The sequence below is a fragment of the Corythoichthys intestinalis genome, chromosome 8, assembly GCF_030265065.1.
Source record: "Corythoichthys intestinalis isolate RoL2023-P3 chromosome 8, ASM3026506v1, whole genome shotgun sequence".
Lineage (NCBI taxonomy): Eukaryota > Metazoa > Chordata > Actinopteri > Syngnathiformes > Syngnathidae > Corythoichthys > Corythoichthys intestinalis.
In genome coordinates, this window is record NC_080402.1 from 33688094 (window position 1) to 33710724 (window position 22631).

At 37.8% G+C, this 22631-nt stretch overlaps 1 protein-coding gene across 3 annotated transcripts in view; it reads right to left on the bottom strand.

Annotated features, from left to right (window-relative positions):
- Positions 1 to 572: 572 nt before the first annotated feature.
- rnf24 (ring finger protein 24) overlaps positions 573 to 22631 on the bottom strand; it is a 29556-nt gene continuing 7497 nt past the window's right edge. For all 3 annotated transcript variants that reach the window (XM_057843771.1, XM_057843770.1, XM_057843772.1), the window contains exons 2-6: positions 15162 to 15309; positions 12204 to 12246; positions 10412 to 10453; positions 7447 to 7526; positions 573 to 4515 (exon numbers count right to left, since the gene is read on the bottom strand). In XM_057843771.1, coding sequence (XP_057699754.1) covers positions 4374 to 4515; positions 7447 to 7526; positions 10412 to 10453; positions 12204 to 12246; positions 15162 to 15274 — 420 coding nt within the window. In that variant the 5' untranslated portion in view covers positions 15275 to 15309 and the 3' untranslated portion in view covers positions 573 to 4373. The remainder of the gene's footprint in view (positions 4516 to 7446; positions 7527 to 10411; positions 10454 to 12203; positions 12247 to 15161; positions 15310 to 22631) is intronic.

A 22631-nucleotide genomic window follows, 5' to 3' on the forward strand; every position in this document is an offset into this window, starting at 1 on the left:
AGTATTTGATACACTGCCAATGGGTTTTCCCATTGACTGTATCAAATACTTGTTCTCCCCACTGTAGTGTATTTGGAATTTGTCTACACATGGTATCAAAGACTGCACCTGTCTTGACCTGCCTGCCGAATTTGGTGCATTTTGAAGCATTCTAAGGGGGTCAAATTGAGCTCAAAGGGGCTGCGGAACAAAGAATAACTACAGTGGGGAGAACAAGTATATGATACACTGCCAACATTGGCAAGTATTTGATACACTGCCAATGTTGGCAGTGTATCAAATACTTGTTCTCCCCACCACTGTATAATAATAATAAAACTGAGGAACCACAATAGGTTACCTAAAAAAAAACATTGTCACCTGCTTAGCCATACTGTTCAGTTATGGATGTGTTCTAAGTCAAATAAAATCAAATAAACTTTTATTTGTTTAGACCAAATCACAACAACAGACGGTGGGGAGAAAAAAAAATCTGTTTTGTACTGTATATTATGAATCCTGTTTTTTGATAGGCTAATAATACAAGGAATTTGTCAGAAAAACAAGTCAAAGAGAATGAATTAAATCTTGGAAACTTTATTACCGTTCAAGTCAGTCACATGCAATTGTTTTCCTTTTAAAACGAACAACCATGTAATTAGCCAAATAGAAACACAAGGGGAAAAAAAATCACAGTATTCTTTTCCTCTTAAAATAGCAATACGCATACAAAAATAGAGCTTACAAATACTGTACAGCTATTATTATTAGCTCCAAAAATATTCTGCTGCAGAATTTTTAGTAATACAAACAAATGTCTGTGAAAGTCCACAAACAGAACATCTGTGTTAACAACAAAGTCAAGGTTATTATACTGAATATTGTTATTATTTTTCCATGGTTTGCTGTGTGTGGGGGATACAAGAAAGGTACAGAGGAATAAATAATGAGTGTGCTTGACCCTCAAGTATCCACAGAGATTCAAAACAAAAACTCCTGAGCAACACTCTTCAGTATCCATGGGTACATTACTTTGCGCTTTTCTATCACTTTTATAGAAAAATGCAGAAATGTTCTTTCTTTTAATTCCTTTGGCACTTACTGTAGATTGCAATTGGAATATTTGTGGCGTTTACATTTCCGTATTACAACACCTATTAATATGAGAAAAGTATCACTTAAAGCAGGGTACACATACAATGTTATTCAGGCCTAATTTGGCATTTTTATACACACAAGGATAGTTGGGCCAAAATCAACAAATTTCAACTCTTTTGATGAAAATCAGCAAAAGCCTATACGAATACCAATATGAATTTATCATAAGTGAAGGGCTGTGGTAAGAGTGACTATTCTATCACGGTTTGAAGATAATTTTGTTGCATCCATACACATGATCTGTTAAAACATTACAGTGGTGATGATCAGTAGACATCATGCATTGACAAATTGAACCATGTGGGACACATTCAATGACGAACGACTTGTGTTGTTACTAGTCAATTACAAATACTGTAACAATGAATCATGTAACATTTGAGTGACACAACTGTTAAAGAGATACATATAAAAAAAAAGACGAAAAGAAAAATGAAATTAACTGCCATTTTGTTCTCTGAGTTGGTGGCTACATTTTTGGAAGTTGTCAACAGTTACTGAATCAGGCATAACATTTCATGGCAAAAAGCTTTTTGATTCATGTTCATAAGGGAAACTATGACCTAAGAAAAAGTAAAGAAACTAAGAATATGTTTTTTTGTTCTGAAAAAGTCAGGGTGGAATAAACAGTTGTTCCCAAAGTTGTTGGATGTGGAAAACCGAGTTGGATCGTTGGAAGATATTGGCACCCCGCATGACACATTTTTAAGCCAGTTGTCATGAATGCGTAAACTGGGCAGCCTAAAGTTAGATCATGTTGAAGGCACAGTCAGTCATTTCCCCAGTTAAACTCCACAATAAGCAAATGACAGAGAGAGAAATGTATGGATTTTGATGTTTTGATGCATGTTTTTCTTACAATAGTCATTCCCTCAATTGGGCTGCTTATAAGATAGGCGATACGTTTATTTTCTTACAATCCAGGGGCTAAATCGATACAGTTGCGTCTTTTTCCATTTGGGCATTTGTGTTCACAAGGCAACCGTTTTGGTTAAACTGTAAACAAAAGCCATGTGCGACCCAACTGCATTCTCATTTGTCAGGAATTAATTTGGACGTAATCGCTTCACATTCAGTTCTTACACATGTGCGTATGCTGCCTCCAAACTACATTTGTTACTCACTATTTTATTAGTTCAATTACCGAAACTGTCTGTCGGAAGATTGCGACTGCATTTGTTATCACTACAAATTTACATACCAAAACTGCTAGATGCTGATTTCTCGTGCCGTCTGTTATGTTAGAAATTTCTTAGCTGTCTCCAACTTCTTCTAAATGGCAAAATAATGAACATGTGAGCTGTGCTAATTAGCAACCTACCATTGCCAACTAATACAGCAATCAAAATGAGAACGGGTAACAACAAAATTTTCTTTGTCTATTTCTTGTAATTTGTGGACAGCACAGCACACAGACAGCAGGAGAAATAGTGTTAAGCGCTGTTTTTTATGTAAATTTGTAGAGAAAAGTGCAGCCGCAATCTTTTGATGAACAATTTCTGTAATTGTCCTCCACATACTATAACTGTGATATGTCGTCGCAGCCTTGAGGTAGGTCTATTATTAATTTCTAATGAATTAACGTTAGATTGATCCATTTAAACTTCAGATATTTGTTTGTTTGTTTGTTTTTTCAAACTTTTTCTTTGCGATGTCACTTTTTGGGATGTTACTAACTGTGCCTTTATTTATGTAAAACAAACAAACAACAAAAAAATGGCTGCTTACAAAAACGATCAACATTTTTTCCTGTAGCATCTCACAACCTGGCACACAAAAACCAAACAAAATGCAGGGTTCATGGTCCAAAACAAACATAAATGTACTGCACAGAAAGAGTGAGAAGCGAAAGCACTAGAATGATGCATCCTGTGCCTGTGAATGGAAATGCTGCTTCATTACATCCAGTGAGCGCTGACCCTAGCATGGGGCAACTCCCTCGGCAGGTGCTCTTGGACCATATTCATATTGTCATAAATGAACCATAAATGCATTTGAATAGGCATTTCCTAATACATTTTGTGCTGCTTTAACAAATTTGGGTGAATGACAGAGTCCAATTCATCCAGGTAACAGTATATTTTAAGTCGGATACACTCTAATTCTTCTTTAAATATTCACAGAATGTGACCTAATGTTTCTATTTTAACTTTGGTTGTTGTTTTTCTTCATGATCAAAATAAAACAGTGCCTTGTTATGTGACATTATTAGACTATAAAGTTAACATTTAACATCTCATCAACTAGTGATCCCCCCAAACACAGACAACACACAAATTAACATCTCAGACCTCGCTCCCCTACTTCCACTAGGTGGCTGTGATGAGTTTTACTTGGACTGACTGCATGCGTCACAATTGACAGTAAGAATAGGCGAGGGGAAAAAAACACCAAACATATTTTTACAACTACACTTACCAATGCAAGACGGTTGGTACTCTGTGGTCGAGTAAATTTGTGCACCCGCTTACATCGCACATCCACTAAGTGAAGAAAGATAAAGATGTTTTTTTTTTTTTTGGTGTGTGTGAAATACTTATCTAGACAGACAGAATAATACTTAACTGTCACGTTGTAATAATAATGACTAACAAAGTTTGGCATTATGATATCCTTTCATTTAAAAGAATTGGATTAAAGTCACTTTTGAGCTTCCCTCAAGCATGTATGTGTGCAAAGCAATAAAAATGCATGTATACTATAATATTTTGTCCCTTTAAATGTGTTATTCTGGTCTAAGTTTATCAATAAAAAAGGAAAACATCTGAAGCTTTATGCTGAACATGGAACTAATGGTGGAAAATCAGGTATAAAACATCCTTGCGTTCACAAATTGCAAGCAATTAGGTTTTGACTTTTTGTAAAGTGCTTGTTAAATAGAAAAAAAAAGCAAGAATAAAATTAACAAACAAAAACAGAGTATTTAGTGTACTGTTGATCTTGGCTGCTGTGTTTGTTGTTGTTCTGTTCTTCAGCTGGTGTCCACAGGAAAAAAGTGCTTTGTTGTGAACCGCATCGTCTCTTTCCATGTCCATAAAGGAAGAAAAAAAGTTAATCCAGATAATGATCATTCCAAGTGAGATGAGGAAAACCCTTTTTTATGAGTTGCTGTCAAGATAAGTGCGTCTTTTCCACCAGGTGGGTCCGATTTGGACCTGTGCAGCCAACTGTTCAGGTGTATCATGTTTGCGCGTGTGTATTTATATAGCGTCACCATCATGTTGGCTTCAGGTCCATTAGACCAGGTTCTCGATACCGGGCAGAGGCTGCTGGTTTGACACTGGAGGTTCCGTCGTGCCTGCCTGCTGGGCAAGCTGTAAGACGGGCATGTTGCACAGCGGGCACACTTTCCTCACCTCCAGCCACTTGATGAGGCATCTAGAACAAAGAGGGAAAGGATATGCAGAATTGAATTGAACTAGGCTGATCATAGAGGCTAATTTTTATGGTACATCATGGACTGTACGCTAGTCAATGAAAAGAAACTAAAATCCACTGGTTCTCATACATTTTACAGAAAGTACTACAAGGAATACTTGATTCACAGACGACCACTAACAAAGCCATCATTAACTTATTAACGCCAATGAGTTAACTAACTTAACCCTATGATAGAGTAATAGACCACAATGGCAAAGGTTTTACTTATTTTTACATGTTAGTTTCTTTTCACATTAAGACTGCTTGGATTTGGGGGGGGAAATTGTTCTATATCAAGGATCGAGTTAAATCGTATTACACTTAGACGTTATTCCTAAATATTTCTATACAGTTCCTGACAAAAGTCTTGTCGCTTATCCATTTTGTAGAAACAATTGCTAATAACCTGACTTTTAATTATTCATTTGGTTTCAGAAATGGCTCATAAGAACGCTAAGACCCTCCCAAATGATGTTGAATGTACAAAAATAAATCCTTTTTCAGTGAAACAAATATATCATTTAATGAAGACAAAGACATAACGGTCAAATTTTGGCAAGGCAAAAGTTTTGTCGCCTACAGAAAGTAGTGTAAAAATTGAACAAAAAATGTACTTCAAATACAAAAATAAGTTACATAACATAAGCGAATTAAGTAGTGGTGCTGTGAGATCCAAATTTAATATTTTGTATGACTTCCCTGGGCTTCGGCAAGGATTCATACAATTTATTGATGAAGTCATCAGGAGCATCAAAGAAAGCAGTCTTGCACGCCACCCAGAGTTCATCAACATTCTTGGGTTTCGTCTTCCATGCTTCCTCTTTCATCCTACCCCAGACATGCTCAATGATGTTCATGTCTGGTGACTGGGCTGGCCAGTCCTGGAGGATCTTGATCTTCTTTGCCTTGAGGAGCTTTGAGGTAGAGATTGAAGTATACGATGGAGCACCATTCTGCTGCAGAATTTGTCCCTTTTTATGTTTAGGAATGTAAGAGGCAGCTAAGATTTGTTGATATTTCAGACTATTTATGTTGCTTTCCACCCAGCAGATCTCTCCCATACTGGATGAAACCCCAGACCATGATTTTGGTAATGATATAACCACCAAACTTCACTCTTTTCTGAGTGAATTTCTGATCCATGCGGGCTCTAGTAGGTCTCCCGCAATATTTGTGGCGACTGTGGTGTAATTCAATGAAAGATTCATCTGAAAAATCCACCTTTGGCCACTTTTCCAGCGTCCATCCTTTTGACAGGCTGTGGGCCTTGGCAAATTCCACACGGTTTTTTAATTGTCTGCACCCTGAGAGATAAATAGTCTGAAATATCAACAAATCTTAGTTGCCTCTTACATTCCTAACCATAAAAAGGGACACATTCTGCAGCAGGATGGTGCTCCATCGCATACTTCAATCTCTACCTCAAAGTTCCTCAAGGCAAAGAAGATCAAGATCCTCCAGGGCTGGCCAGCCCAGTCACCAGACATGAATATCATTGAGCATGTCTGGGATAGGATGAAAGCAGAATCATGGAAGGCGAAACCCAAGAATGTTGATGAACTCTGGGAGGTGTCTTTGATGTTCCTGATGACTTCATCAATAAATTGTATGAATCCTTGCTGAAGCCCATGGAAGTCATACAAATTATTAAATTTGGATCTCACAGCACCACTACTTAATTCGCTTATCTTATGTAACGTATTTTTGTATTTTAAGTACATTTTTTGTTCAATGATCACACTACTTTCTGTAGGCGACAAAACTTTTGTCTTGCTAAAATTTGACCTGTATGTCTTCATTAAATGGTGAATTTTTTTTCAGTGATACAAATATCTTTTTGTACATTCAACATCATTTGGAAGGGTCTTAGCTTTCATATGAGCCATTTCTGAAACCAAATGAATAATTAAAAGACAGGTTATTAGCAATTGTTTCTACAAAATGGATAAGCGACAAGACTTTTGTCAGGGACTGTATAGTTAAAAAATATTCCATTTGAATCTTTGTAGTTGAAGTTTTCTGGAAACCACAGCTAACAGTAACTTACCATAAATTCAGTGGGTGTTTTTTTACATTGTAGTTTGTGAAAAAGTGCAAAGTTTAACACTAATATATTCCCATTTCTATTTGTTTTTGTTTTGCGACTAATTGGAAAAAAGTCTACCATTAGATGACGTCACAGGTGCGAATCGGATATACTTGGAATGAGTCCACAGGATTGTGCTGTTTTTATAGGATTTTATGCACGTGAAAAACTTATGGGAAGGAGCTGTTTGGCAGCACTGAATTCACAAACTCTGGCTGAAACATTTCTGTATATCAAGAGCCACAATTTATCATCCACCATCGCTCCAGTATAAACATGCCACATTTCGTAACATCCTGTCCATCGCTATTTATTCCCGAAACTGGGTCCATTACGTTTACTACTCTGCTACTATTTATCATAGGCATTTTCATCTCTTAAACATCACTGATACACACACGTCTGTGGTGGTATCACAAAAGAGCCAAAGAAAAGGCAAAATACACCCTGGCAAGCACACGCGCTCAAAGTGTCGATCACTCTAGAAGCAAGTGGGGAGAAACTAGGCCAAGGGGTGTCATGCTGATATAAACAACTCAGTTGAAAGGGCGCAGGCTTTGAATGTGTGCGTTTATGTGTATGTGGAGCAAAGTTAGCTCGGTCAAATGGGCATGTAGTGTTCAGTGTTTGCAGGGGAAATTAATCATTCACTTCTTTATTCCTCACTGGTATGCACCCACACAATGTTTTTTTAAGCAGTTGATTCCTTTCGGGGTGTTTAAAAGCTGTATAAGAGAACTCCATATATCCATGCACCCATCCCTGTGTGTCTGCATGAAAAATCAAAAAAGCCTCACACTTACTTCCTATGAAATGCGTGTTTGCATGGACAAATCCCCAGCTCGTCTTTCTGTTTGAACTCCTCCAAACACACGGCGCATATCTGGAAGAGAGCAAGAAGCAACTTTTTTTTTTACACTTTCTTTTTCAGAGGACATGAAACAGCTTTGCACTCTCCCGTTTGGCTGGATGAAATTGTTGAAAGAAATCCTCCCGAGGCCAAAATGACAAACGGGACATATCTAGGAACTTTCAATGGTGCACACTGTTTGGCACATGCTTGGTTAGCTGTGAGAGTGGTCACTGCGGTCAGTGCGTATGTTTTGGATTTAGAGGGTTGAAATATCTTCAGACAACAATAAAAACCCTCTTTGCGGGTCATCTGGCCCCCACGGTACTATAGGCACTGCGAACTCAGTCAGTCACAATCTTTATTTGTCTTTTTTGGCTCTAGTGTCAAAAAAACTCCTCAAATACCAGCACACCAAAAAGTATGTATCTCAAGCATCTATTGGTACAGCATGCTCTACTTTTGCTCAAGATAAATACTGTAGCACAATTAAATAAAATCTAAAGAATTAAAGAGCTTGTGCAGCATGATTTGATAGATTCATTGTGCAGGTCCTTTTGGAGTGCGTGCCATGGTCACCAGGCAGCAGTATAACTGAAGTATACTTCAATACAGGAAAAAGACTCTCACAACTCAGGACCACAAAATACTAGTTTGCTTCGCACATCACTTCTGTTTCGTGTTGTTTCGTGTGTGAATATTTTGATAATATTGAGATAAATTTTATTTGTCATGCATGCACATGTGAATATAGAACGGAATGTCGTTGCATTTGATCTGAACAGTGTTGAAACCAAAATAAAATAATACAAGTAAAACAAAAATATGAACAAAATTATAAAATGTGAATTTAAAAAAATATTGGAATTTGAGCACTGTACCACAGTTGGACAGGTTTGGTTAAATAAACAACATTAAAGTGTCTTTGTCTTAGGGAGGTTTATGTTTAATTTAGCTTTAAACATCAACTTTGAGTGACAATAAACAGCCCGAAGCAAGCACACAGCCTTTTTTTTGGAACTGTTTAATATTTGACAAGCATGATGGTTTTCCCTTTTGCAATAAGAAAAAAATAGATGAGTGAAAGTTAGTATTTCCAAAAAACATAGACGTCATTCAGATCATTTGTCAGTCAAAGCTCCACTGTACACTATTTACAGTGAGCTGGCCTGTGGCTGACAATCTCTAGCAATTGTGTTACTAAAATAACATTGGCACATCTTGTCACTACATCTACTGTAAATGAAAATGTAAAAAGCCAAACAGATTTACACACGTAATTTAATATGATCAGATAGTGTTGCAATAGCCTTCGGATTAAATATATGAATTAGTTCTTTATGGAGCGGGAAATCAGATTTTATAGTTTGTCCTATAAAGGAGAGCCAAGCTTAAGTGTATCAGAATTAACTAATCGAGTTCCCATACGTTATTGTCACTTAACCATAGATGTTATACAGTGACCACACAGTAACTGGCATTTTACCATTAATGGCACTAAAACATTATCATTTAACGCCAGCATCTGTGTTCAAATACATCTGATGTCATCAATATCCGCGGAAGTGAATAAATTAAACAATTCTCTAATATAGGAAATAAAAGTAGGCCATCAACCACCAATTCATAAGCTTAATGTGTGTGTGGGTGACATTGTCCTAAGGCTGTTGTGTCTGTCACTGAGGTGACTCACATGTCACTGTCAGAAACCTTCGCTCTGTTTGCAATAAACATGAAATGCCTGAAGCTTATAGTGACAGTTGGACACAACAAGACAAATAATATGCACTCATAATACTCAAGTGCAAAAAAAGTGCAAGGACAGATCACCCACCTGGAAGATTGGCGACTCCCTGTTACTAATTAAATAGATAAAATAAAACTTGTCCTATCTACACATGAGTAAATAAACTCTGCCACCTGTTGAATTAAGCCAATAATACAAAACAGTCGTGTATTTTAGTTACAATAGTGTTGTTACATTCGGCTGTTGGTCAGATTGTGTTCTCATTACAGAGTGTGGGCAGTGTTCCCTGGTTGCACCTGCTTCCAATGTCATCAGCGGTGTATTTAAACGCAGGCGACCCAAGGAAGGGTTGCCGAGATATTGCCTATTGTTACCTTCTTAACTGCCTACCATCATGGTTTACCTTGGGTTAGTTTTAGGGGCCGTGTACATAATGTCGCTCCGAGAATACAACACATTTCATGTTTGCATTTACATGGTTCCGTCTCCATTCGAACAATGTTGCAATTCCGAGTGTTCGTCTTCCATTTTCGCTGTCACCATGTAAAGACGAGGTTAATCTGCAACATAATTGTTGCATCTTCGTGTCGCAGCGTCACCATGTAAACGCCCCCTTAGTGATCCCGCTTGACCTGCTGTCACAGACCCTTTTTGTTTTCCCTCCTTTTCGCAATCGTGTGTTTTTCTTGTATTTAATGAACCTTTAAACGTTTCCCTTATTGTTTTTCGCTTTGGGGTCCAACCTTGTTTTCCGCATTCGCTGACCGCAACAAGTGTAAATCATGGTTTGGCAATTATGCTCAGGAGACCACTGATGAAAAGATGTACTAGTTTGATATGCATTGATTTTAAAAAAAATGTCATAGCAGAGCATTTGTCTGCTATAATTCATATTAGCAACATTGCTAAGGGCAAAAAGATGTATTTCAGCCTTGTTTTGCTTGTGTAAGGTCAATATTAGGCCTTTACATGTAGCAATTACATTGCAATTTTGTGGAATCTATATAACATTATGAACAAATGTATTTGTTCATCTTATCCATTCATCCTTAATCATACAAACAAGATAGCATGTCACATCTTTAATAAGTGCATCGTGAAAGGCTGTTCAAGAAAAACGTATAATTGTGTGTTCAAATGTACAAACATGCACAAGAAAGGAAGAACTCACCTCATGCAAATTTAACTCTTTCACCTTTTCTTTCTGAATGACCTGAAAAGAATATTCAAGCAAAAGAAACATTAGTCATTGTAAGATTTTGCCAAAAGTATACAAATTAGATGTATTACAGCATCAATTGTTGGCAAAAAAAAAAAAAAAAAAAAGTAAATGATTGCTCCGAATCAAGGTAAACTTCACTTCATCCAAGTAGGTGTTGTTTTGATCTCTGTGTGGGTGTTACCAGGATAATCCACAGATTAGAATTAAAAAGTCCCTCAAAACTTTGAGAGTCGAACAGGACAGGAGACTGTAATTCAGTATAAAACTACACATTGGGAAATTTGTCATTTCATCACAAATTGAACCACCCACCAAAGATTATTAATGGTAGAGTTTGTTTACCACAATCCAAAACAGTGGCTTCTAATTAATACAGAAAAAAAATAATAAAAGGCATATCATGCCGTTTTAGGTGTTTATGTTGACTTAGTTGGTTACGCCTAATAAACACAGCTTGTTGAAATGATGTAAGGTGCAAGCTCACGTAGTCATTTCTGCTTCATAACATAATTATATTTTTGATTATTATTGACATCTAGGTTTGCCAACCGTCCCATGAAAAACGGAATGGTCCGGTATTCAGAAACAAAGGTACGCATCCCGTATTAAGCTTACAAGGGACATGCTTTGTCCCGTATTATCATGTAAATTCCAAAATAGTGTTTCATTGTAGAACGAACAAGTGGTATGGTGCCATTCTAGAATATGTAGGGGAGCGCATTCCCCCGCCTCTCCTGCTTTCTGACTAATGAGCTGACAGAACAATGACAATCTCGCTCATCTCATTGGTCGAGGAGGTCTGTGGCTTGCCATGAAGAGCCAAGAAATGATAAAAGGGTGACGGTTATTGGGCCGGCTGGCTCTACCAATCAGGTGTTCCTTATTTTTTTTCATGGAGTTCGCAACCCTATTTATATCAGCTCTAGCGTTAGAGACAGAAGTAATTTCTTTCAGTGTAAAAGAAAGTAGACAAGGTTTGACAGTTATTCGAGTGTGCTATCCTGAGCCAACAGGCAATTTTTCACAGATACATTCAATCCAAAAGTACATGGAGATAAGCCAATGGGCCGTTTACATGGTGACGCTGTGAGAATATGACACATTTCATGTTTGCATTTACATGGTTCCGTCTTGGTTCTGTCTCCACTCTAACGATGTCGCAATTCCGCAGTTCCCCAGGCTGGAGGGTGCAGTGCAGTTTTACAAGGCGACGGCCAATGATCCACTTTAACAACAACCTCCTCAGCCCAGAAGACAACATACCCACCCACTCGAAGCTATAGTGTCCCCGGTTTTTTTCTGTTGCTCCAAAAGGCACGAAAATGCAAACATTAAATATATTTAAATTAAAATCATAAAAACAATAAACTAAACCCGAGGTTCCGCCATTTTTACTGTTTTGAATGTTTAGTAACAGCGACGGCGCATGCCCATAGTGACGTGTGCGAGTGCTGACATCATCAGAGCGGGAGCGTTCCATTTATATGGTTGCGGAGCAAGCCCCGCGATCGAATCAATCTGCTTTGGAGGCCAGAATTAAAAGTTTGCGCCATTCATTGCCATCAAATCCCACGATCTTGTCAAAGCACATTCTGATTATTGCTGAACCTCTCGCTACACATTTTTTTAATTCCAATACCAGTTCAACCCTGGTGGATGTTTGGGCTTGACCTAGCACCTTTTTTTTAAATTCTTCATACATTAGCACAGTGTGCTGTTTGCAAGTGACCTCAATGCTTACTTGTTTGTATGCATATAGCTCTTTGTGCGCCTGGTGCCGTAACCTGGGGAGACATAAAGACAAAAGATCTTTTTGATTAGTGAGTTACCGCCACATTCTCAACATCATCACTACATAGTTTAAACAAAAACCCTGGAAAAAAGAACAGAAAAAAAAACTAATTGAATGCTTGTTCTTAATCAAATACTTGCTTCATGACAATCGAGCCAATCACAGTGGTGCTACATTTTGTGCGAGATCTCACAACCATGAGAGGTCAGTTGAGGAGGTTGTTTGTGTTGGCATTGCCTTACATGACTGCATTTTCGGTCATGAGACTCATCACTGAATAGCTGGCACTGGATTAACCAGTTACAGGTTAAGTAAAAATCTAACTAATGTTCACTTTGTGCTCAGAAAATGCATTGCAAGCAGAATTCTGTTTTTTACATATACAATCAGCAAAAAAAAAAAATCCTAATTAATGCAAGCAAAGGGGCAGAACCTACAGTTTTGCTCGAAACTCTCGGTTTAGATCTATATTAACATTACCAAATAAATATATCTGAGTGAGACGAGAACAGACAGAGCACATCTAGGCTATGAGAGTAACAACAGACAAGGAGGACATGGGGAAGAATGAGCGAGAGTTCAAAGAAATTCGTAGGTTTGTAAGATTTACCTCCATTACAAGTAATCTTAACCTCTCGCAGCAGAGTGAGAGGGATCTGTAAAACAAGCAGCACAGTCTTGGAGAGAAACTGACATTTTTTAATTAAAAAAAAAAAGGGTCAGCAGGTAAAGATGCAGAGACTCCAGAGGGTCAAGGACATGGTTGAGGGCAATATTCCTAAATATGTATTCCTATAATGTGTTCAAGGTCTATTTTGACCAAGCAGTAGAGTTCCATTTGGTTAGTTAATTTTTTTTTCCCACAACAAAAACTATTGATAAAAAAAGGCCATATATATATACTGTTTACACAGTATATTGGCATTTACATCTGGTGTGTTAATCACAATTGTAGGTGGACTTTGAGCCACTCCTTTGTACTAATTCCTGTATTTAATTTTGGCTTAACCATGGTACCGCTTCAAAGGTTTCTTAGCTTTAGCAAGATGGTTCGCCACGAGGTGAAATGCTCTCGGCGCGTTTGCTTTTGTTGCCTCGTTTGCTAGCTTTTAGCCATATATTATGCAGGATGGACTTGGTTGTAGGCTCCTCTTTTGGCTCAGCAGGTGGCCTTTTCCGCGTAAAAAAGCTGTCTGAAGAAGTCACCGCCCCCAGCACACAGTCAGCAACAGCTGACGTTACTGTTTACATTGACTGACAGGGGGCTGCTATAGGTGTGCAAACACCCCAGAAATAGCGGCCAACCACTAGATGGCGACATACACCAATCTGTACTTGGGTTAATCAATAGAGTAGACAGGCATATTGATGTGTCAAGAGGCACAGGTAAGATTGCTGTCGTTAATAAATTTTTTATTATTTCTCTGCGGCCCGGTAGCAAACGCACCATGGACCGATACCGGTCCCCGGCCCAGGTGTTAGGAATCATTGATATAGACGATATAATAGTATTCACAGGAATACATTGTTTACTCCCTGCGAAAAACGGTTACCGTAATTCCTGAGGTCCTGTTGCCTGGCAAGGCCAGACTGTTCTCCCAGTACTTTTCATACACAGTGAGAAGAGTCTGGGACCCAGCTCCTTATTGGCCTCTCGAGCCTGGACGAAATCATCTGTGCAATCACATTTGTTTATATGCGTGACGTGTTCTTAACGAGCAACGTCACTCTTGCGCGTCAGAAGTCGTCTCCACAACAACACAGATGGAGAACGGGAGAGCCGGGAATATGTTCCAGTCCTCGGTAAATTCAGTTTTAAATGATGAAAAACACATCGAGTCGCTAAAACCAACAGTCGGTCTCGCACTAGCTATGTTGAATAAACTTCTCCATTCTCCGCTCTCCTCGTATGTTTATTTCGACGCGCGAGTGTTTCTTGTCGCTTTACCAACGTCACGTCCGCCCGTCGCTGATTAGTCCACTCTGCTGTTTGTTTGCTGTGGCTTGCTCTGCCCTGGACATTTGATCTACGGAACAGTCGCCAGACTCTATCGCTGGGAGTTCCAGGCAAGAGTTCCTGTGCTCTTGTATATCATGAGAAAGTCCTATTTTAAAGGGGAAACTGTCTCCATCAAACAAGAAGCGTCCAGTGTGTTCTATTAAAACCTTTGAGGTCTAGACATACAACGGTACTTTGTTCATTCTCAGGTTACATCAAGCACAGTATATGTAATGTGTTGGAAAAGTATTTAAAACAAATATTAAAAATGAATTAAGATTAGATTTATTTAATGCAAAGTACCAAGATTATTATGATGTGAACAGTACATTCTGATAGCTATACATATATTACTTGTAAATCTTGTTTAAATCTCATTACTATTTATAAAGAACACCTCCAAACTGTGCTGTTGAAATAATTTGCCTCTACAAGGTCAAACTACAACCAATCCCATTTTTGGGGGGAAATGAACAAATGAATGCCATCATAGAGCTAACACATGATTCATGTAGTAATTACAAAGCACATAAATTACCTTTGCCAAATATTGTCCTTGATCTAGTGCTCCGTGAGCCTGAAAAACTTAAAAGTTATAATTTTGGAATTCATATAAATTTGGTACGTAAAAGGTTGGACTGCATACTTAGTGTAACTTCTATGTCACTTTAAAGGCTCATGAAACCTGGATAAAAAAAACTAAGTCTTGAGTTACATGTTGCAATATCTGTGGAGGTAGCTGGCCTTACGGTTGCTCAGGCTGACCGTTTTGCAATATTTGCTTCCCCAAAAATAAACGTAGAGTTCTTTTTTATTCCACAGTGTAAAGGAATGAGGCCAGGGGGCATACAGTACACAATGTCTAGTTCAGCTAATCAATAAAAAAATGTGTAATAGCTACTGCTTACCTTATTAAATAACAGCAGAAGAGGAGGCTGAGGATGAAGACAAAGACGGCAGTTCCAAACACAACAATGTAGATATTAAGGGGAAGGTTCTGGAACCCTATATTAGGCATCATGAAACTACTGTGAAAACCTGGTGGTCATGGGTGTTCTGGAAAATGACAGAAACAAAAATCAGACATGCTAGATAACAATGCATAGTGTGCATGCATTGCATACCAACAAACTAAAAGTGAAACAATCAAAAAGTGAAATCAGTAAGCGGATCTTTAAGGTCATTGAAGTGGGTTTTAGTTTCAGTATGACAGAAAAATCTTTTATTATCATTTCAGGGTGTTTAAACTGTAAAGTAGTAAACAGTGACATTAGTTTTTCCAATACTGACTACTGAAAGTCCCTACAAAGAAAAAGACTGTCCTGCTGTGGTTATATGACAACAACTTAACCGCACATGTCAACAGAAGTGGGAGCTGCAACAAATGAATAGAATAATAAAGAATGACATAAATAATAAATGAATGGCATCCAAGCTAGACTATCTTAATAGGATTTAAAATTATGCTTGGTTTCCCCACATTGCTAAGTATGCCACTTTATAAAGCCTGAAATACAACAAAGGTGGTTGCCCTCAAGTGCCACAATCTAGGACAGGGACATGACTGGACGTATCCTCATCTCCTGAGGAAAGTTAACCACAGCCCAAGAATTAATAATGTTCACTCTTTCTTGGGGAAGTAATTGTAAACCCACCCTGTTTGCAAACATCATGGCACACAGAGGTTCTGTGTCATGAAATGTGAGCTAGTTTTGACAAGGGGTGCACATTAATAATGTCATACTCAGGAAAAGGTATAATTTTTTTGCCAAAGGTATAGATTTGTACTACCGTAACCGCCCATTTGCGTCAGTCTTATTGATGACTTCATCACACGTCTAACCACGGAGCTGCCAGCATCATTTTTTAAAATCTGCGATGCTTGTTAAAAGACCAGTGGTTCCATGCCCATCCTATCTCTTTTCCAAACTTCTTGGCTATTCTTAAATCCTAGTAAACACTTCGGTTTATTATTTTTTCTTTTAAAAGAGTAGTGTGATTACTAAAAAATTTACTCACGACATAAAGCTGAGTCAGACTTGAGCCATGAGGAATTGTGACGTTTTGTTTTGACGAATGCTAAATTGAAACTTTAAATTTATCACAACAAAATTTGGAATTTCTCACATTATAATGTGAGTTTGACATATTTCTATTTGGTGTAGTAGCAATGTAATCTTAGGATCATTCGTGTCAAATATGTATTAGGGCTGCTCAATAAAGCATATTTTAATTGTGATCACGATTTTGGCTGTCAGATTTGGATGAACGTGATCTCTGGTGAAATTTTGCACAAAATGCCTCTGGTCCATATCTAATCAAATACTTTCTCTTTCACCTCATTAATCATAGTGCATAGGTTTTGGGTGTTAAAACACAGCTAAAAATGTTAAGCCCCAAGTATCGCCTTCTATTTAATGTGCACCATCATTGATTAACATGTCAGGAATGCTGGTAAAAGCTACAATGTTCAATGTACGATTATTTTAATTGTCTTTATTTTAGTTTTCACATGCCTAAAAAACTTTAAGATAGGAGCTAATGACAACTACAGTATATAATTGCATGAAAAACTGCAGACGCAGAAACCTTTGGAGACCACTGAATAAGATCAGCTGCTTGCTAGCGCAATAAGCTGTGATTTGTATTTGAGCTGATTATTTGACTATTCATAGAGTTCATAAAATATTTTGAAGTCTATGGACTATTCAACATAATAATTGGTCTTTAGTTCACCATTAAACTACTCACTTGTGACAGGCATACTCATGGAAAGTCATGAAAAAAAAATAGTTTGCACAAGAGAACAGGGGGTACAGACATTATCTTTCACAACATTTGTACATATCCTTCAAGCAGTACCATGGAGGAATTGGACAGGGATTAAACACAGTGAGGCACGTGACATTTTAAAAATGCACCACTGTGACTGTGGTCAAATTACCTGGACCTGAATTCTCCATAAAATATCTAAGCCATGCCTGGAAAACTAGTTCACTCTGATCAGCAGTAAACAACAATAATGCATCGTCAAAATTGAGTGTAAACTGTTATGTTATAAAATTCACTGAAAACCAACAAGTAGACCTTGAAAACCTTGAAAGATGACTAACGACATTATTACAATGATGTGGTCCACTGTTGTAAAATACATTTTTCTGTCCGTTGACTTTACGCTTAACATTCAGTTAGAAAAAACAGAGTAAAGAGAAGGAAGAGGACTTTTCAAAGGACCTGTGTGTCTTTGTTTGCCTAGCATTTGCCAGATTTAGAAAGAACAGATTATATATAATGTACATTTATACAAACAACCACAAGAGTTGGTCAAGCTTCCTTCTGCACTTCTGAATTCTAAACTCTCTCTTACTACATCAATAGTCACCTATTTCATTTGTATATTGCTCTGTGGCTACAGAACAACCAAAACAGCAACATGAGTGACATGAGCCTGCTGCAAAATGTTGTGTGTGTGCCTTGAATAATATATGGGCGTTCTTGAGAATCTTACGGTAGATTATAATTTACAAGTTAACGAAAATAAAACAAGTAAGGTCAATACATTGCACGTGCTATTATAACATTTATGGGTCACTAGGTCAGTGATCATACTTCAAAAAGTGGTAATAAATCTTTGCTGCTATGCTTGACATTGCCTTTGCATTTATGAGGGTAAAACTTTATCCTTACAGTGGTTTCAAACTTTGCTCAAGGCAACTATCTCTGACTACATCACATCATCCTGATTTAGGGGCTGTTTACATGGTGACTCTCCGAGAATATGAAAAATGTCAAATTTGCATTTGCGTCTCCATTTGAACAATGTCGCAATTCCGCATGAAAACGATGTAGTATTCATGCCAGGCCCAAGGGGGCAGTGCAGATTTACAGGGCGACAGAGACTGATGCACTTTGACCCCACCATGCACCCTCAGCCCGGAAAAATATATGCCCGCCCACTCGAAGCAATGTTATTTTTCCTTTGTTCAAAAAGGCACAAAAATTGAGGTTTCATGCACATTTGCACTTTTGTGTGCATGCAGTTTTTCCCATACGTAATGGTTGTATAAACGCGGAGTTAAAATAATGGCAAAACGCAACGTTTGCATTTTTGCGTAAGATTGTTGTCGTGTAAATGTGGCGCTAGTGTTGTAGGAAAGCTTTTTTTGGGTGAAAAAAGTGTAAAACTGGGCAGGATAGATGGAAGTTGTTCACTTGTCATGTTGAGGGTTCAAATCTCTTTCTGCGGGGTTTCTATTTTGAAATGCTGAAGCCCTTCAAGTCGCCACTCATGTTGTTGTTCTTGTGGACACTAACTTTAAAGTCATACTCCACTTTCATTCGTAAACCAGTCATCTTGAAACTTAGTATGAAATTTCGAAGCCCACTTTAAAACAATTTTTGTATCCACTATCCAGGCTGATTGATTAACTGCAGAATTATTAGGGCAGTAGCCGAAAGCTGAGTGCTATATGTTAGGAATTTACCGGTAAAGCGCAGTGGAGACTTATTGTTTGTGACTCATGCTTATTTAATTTAAGGGCCGAATGGCACTCAATTATTGTTTGCAACTAGGCATGTGCCGGTATGACATTTTGACAGTATAATAACCTTAAGCAAAAATATCACGCTTTCATGGTACCACCGTATTGCAATTGTTGCTGTAAAATGTGTTACTTTGAGATATCAGGGTTAAAAGAAAAAAAAAAAAAGAAAAGAAAAAAAAACTTTTTTCCATTTAACAGGATTTTTATTTTTCAAAACATATTAGCAAATTGGAACATAACTATAATGTAAAGTAAAAATAAAGAACACATAATAACTGAAATATTCTAAATAAAATTAAGACAAATGCAGTCCTTTAGGTGAACCCACAGTCATAGCTCAAATAAATAAACATCAGTTTCCATAAAACGCACGTGTGTATGGCTCGTATCATGTTTACATTATAACACACACTCTCTTTAGCAACACAAACAGTTGCCAGAGAGAAAAAACACCATGTTTTACCACCGATAGACACACACAAAAAAACTGGAGTTAACTCTCCTAACTGGTGGGAAACGTTCATGATAGTGTTTACTAACCTTTAATTTTGTATAAATGCGAAATCATATTGGAGGTATTGCCTCCTCGGCAACCACCCTCCGCAAACATGTTTTACACGTCGGTTGGCCCTCCTCCTCTAAGCCGCAGCCGAAGTATTCTCATACCAGCGATTTCTTTTTCTCCGATGGGGGAAAAAGTTCAGAAGTTTCACTTCCTCCATCCATCGTGTAGCACAGCTGACTCACTGACACTCAGCAACAACTAGTGTTTGGCCATTCCTTACTACGTGGCGAAATGTAGTTAGCATCCGCACGCATGCGCACATCGGTTAAAAGCGGCGAGTATTCACTATTTTTGTTTTTTTTTTAGTTTTTTAGAACCTTTTCGTTGCCTCAAAAATACTTTTTGCATGTATTACCCTCTCATACTTATAACCATTGTGTTTTTTGTGTTAGCTCTGAAACAGTTGAACACATTAGTCACTTAGCGTATTTAAACCGTCCTTATTTGATATAACTACATTTAAGTATTTTCGTAAGGCATTTTTTTTAGTACGTTCTGCCTGTATGCATCTAAACAAAACAAGTTTAGAGCGCACGGTAGTACTTTGGGTGTCAAATTCGACTAATGTGGGACGTTTCGCCGATGTAGGATATTTTGGCAGAACATCGGTGGGGGGGGGGGGGGGGGGGGGTTGAGCCTTGCAGCTGCAAGCGAGGGATTTCCTCCTGGATTTTTGGGACATAAATAATAGCTAATACCGTAGGGACGGTATGACAGAAAAATTTTGCGGTTTTGGAAGCGTGACGTTTTCAAACCATGGTATACCTTAAAAGTGGCAATCAACACGTCTATTTGCAACAATTAATTTAAGGACATATTGAGACACAAACTGCTAAATAAAACACAGTGGAGAAACACAAAATATGCTGCTATTGTGCCATTTTTTGACTGTATAGGAAAAGAAAAGAACACACTGGAGCACCACTTTCGGCTTCTCAGTCCCAATATTGACTGCAGCGTGCGGCCGCCCTATGAGGACTGTACTCTGTGGAGAGTTGCTGCGATGGACCGATGTGTCTGCAGTACTTGTGCATGTGGAAGTATTGGATTGGATTGGTGTCAGCAAAGACATGACCAAATTTACATAAAGGAAGAGCTCAAACACTAATTTAATATTGTTTTAAAGATTTGATGAGTAGGAAACATTTCTATTCCGTGTGAACAGTGTGAAACTGGACAGCATATACAGAAGTGGTTCTCCTGTAGTTCTCCTAGTTTTGAGGTTGAGGCTTCAAAGTTCAAATCTCTCTGAGTGCTTTCTATCCTCAGAGCCCGATTTTTGTTTTCTTTGTATCAGGGTCTATTAATTGATTGCCGATTTATTGTAACTGTAATTTCCAAGTTAACCGTTCCAGGGCATGTGCACAGTCTTCAGCCTGTTGGTGTGCCGGGGCTTGTTTTCTCAAATGGAACAAATCAGGTTGATACACTCCACAGAGATCCCATATTTTAGTGTTATGGAGCTTTCATACTGTACTTGTTTTGCATGGCATTTAATTAACACAACAGTCTCATTGTAGAATGCAGCATCTCGCATCATTCAAAACTGAAATTACCTCTAAAACAGAAAATATGTTGGCTTGAATTTGGCCTTTCTTTTGGGTAAATATATACAAATATAGGACAACGGCATGGAAGACAAGTGGAAAGCCGAGGCATTTTACAGGCAGTCTAAAATGGCTTGATATTCATGCAACTTAATATTCATTTCAGAGAAAATCTAAAATGTAAATTGAGCTCAACCAGAAACTGGGGTTAGGCAGCCACATTGTATCTGTAAAAGTCATCACCAGAATAGCTGGGTAAATTGCTTCCATATGTCTATTATCTACTCTGCTCCTGCATATGGAAGGTGGAGTCTTTTCTGGTTGAATCCCTGGATGGACTGCAAGTTCAGAGCAGGGCTGTTTAACTGGACAGATGATTGTGGGGGAAAGCTTAAGTAATGTGAGAAAAAAAAAAGCGCAAGTGCAGACACACAGCTCTTCAGTCCTTTTACAACCCCAAAACTTTACAGTATTATGACAGTGTCAACTAATATAATGGCACCTCTGCCAAGCTATTATTGTGATGAAAACTTGATTTGTTTCCATTACCTGCCTGAATATAGCTAAAGAAGACTTATTTGCTGAACAGGAATTGAATCAAACGTGACAGTATTGCCAGGATGAAACTCAAGAACCCCCCTTGTGTGACTCAATGTGCTACCAATTCATTATGCAGGATGACTTAGGGCCTCAACACAATGAACACACCAGTCACCTTTTAACATACTTCCTAAATGCCGCCTTAAGACTCTAATCATGAACTATGGAATCGCAGGAGTGCCAAAATTAAAAAATAAACGAATAGATAAATAAATAATTATAAAGAGAAAAAATGAATAAATAAATAAATAAATAACTGTATCAAAGTATATTTTGTCATTGACTTTTACTTTTTGTCATTGAAAACAACAAATGGAAAAAAATGGCAATTTTGTCATTGACTTTTACTTTTTGTCATTGAAAAACAAACGGAAAAAATCTGACAATTTTTTTCTTTACCTTTTCTATTTCACTTGTCACTGTCTTTGCTTTTGCCTTTTATCGAAAGGAATGGTCTGTCAAAAAAATGGATATTGTAAATATAGATTTCAGCACTGCACAGAAATGTGTTCTGAATTAGTAGTTTTCCAAAACTGTAAAAATAGATTGGAGAAATATCTTCTCAATTACTGCTGTTGTTTCCACCTACCCCCAAAGTGTTGTGCTCAGAAGCAGTAACTCCAACAAGAAGTGGAAATTTCCACAAGTAGCTGAGAGAACCATTAGCTTTCTGAAACCTAATATGCTTAAGGGCTGGACCAAAGACCAGGCCTTCAGAGGCAGAACAAGGAAATATGCAGCAGGTCCCACTGTTTATATGACATGTTGAGAATTAGCGCAGGAGGCAATACAATGGCTAATTTGTTACTTAAAAATCGAGTCATCATTTAGAAATAAAGAGAGATTTGAGTGCCCAAAGTGCCCTACCTAGTTGCAACCAACAGAGGCAATAATGATTTAAGAATATTTTATAATATGATATTAATGTGAAGACAGAAGCTTATGCCATTTTAAAATTGCTCTATTGTGTGGTTTTCACACAGTAATATTTCTTTGGTTTTCTTTTTTCTTTCTTTTTTTTTCTTTTTACTTAATAGAGTCACTTTGAAGCTGTAATGTGACATTGTTTAAATCATTTCAGTTGTACAAACAGATGACATCACTTTAAATATGTTCATGGGT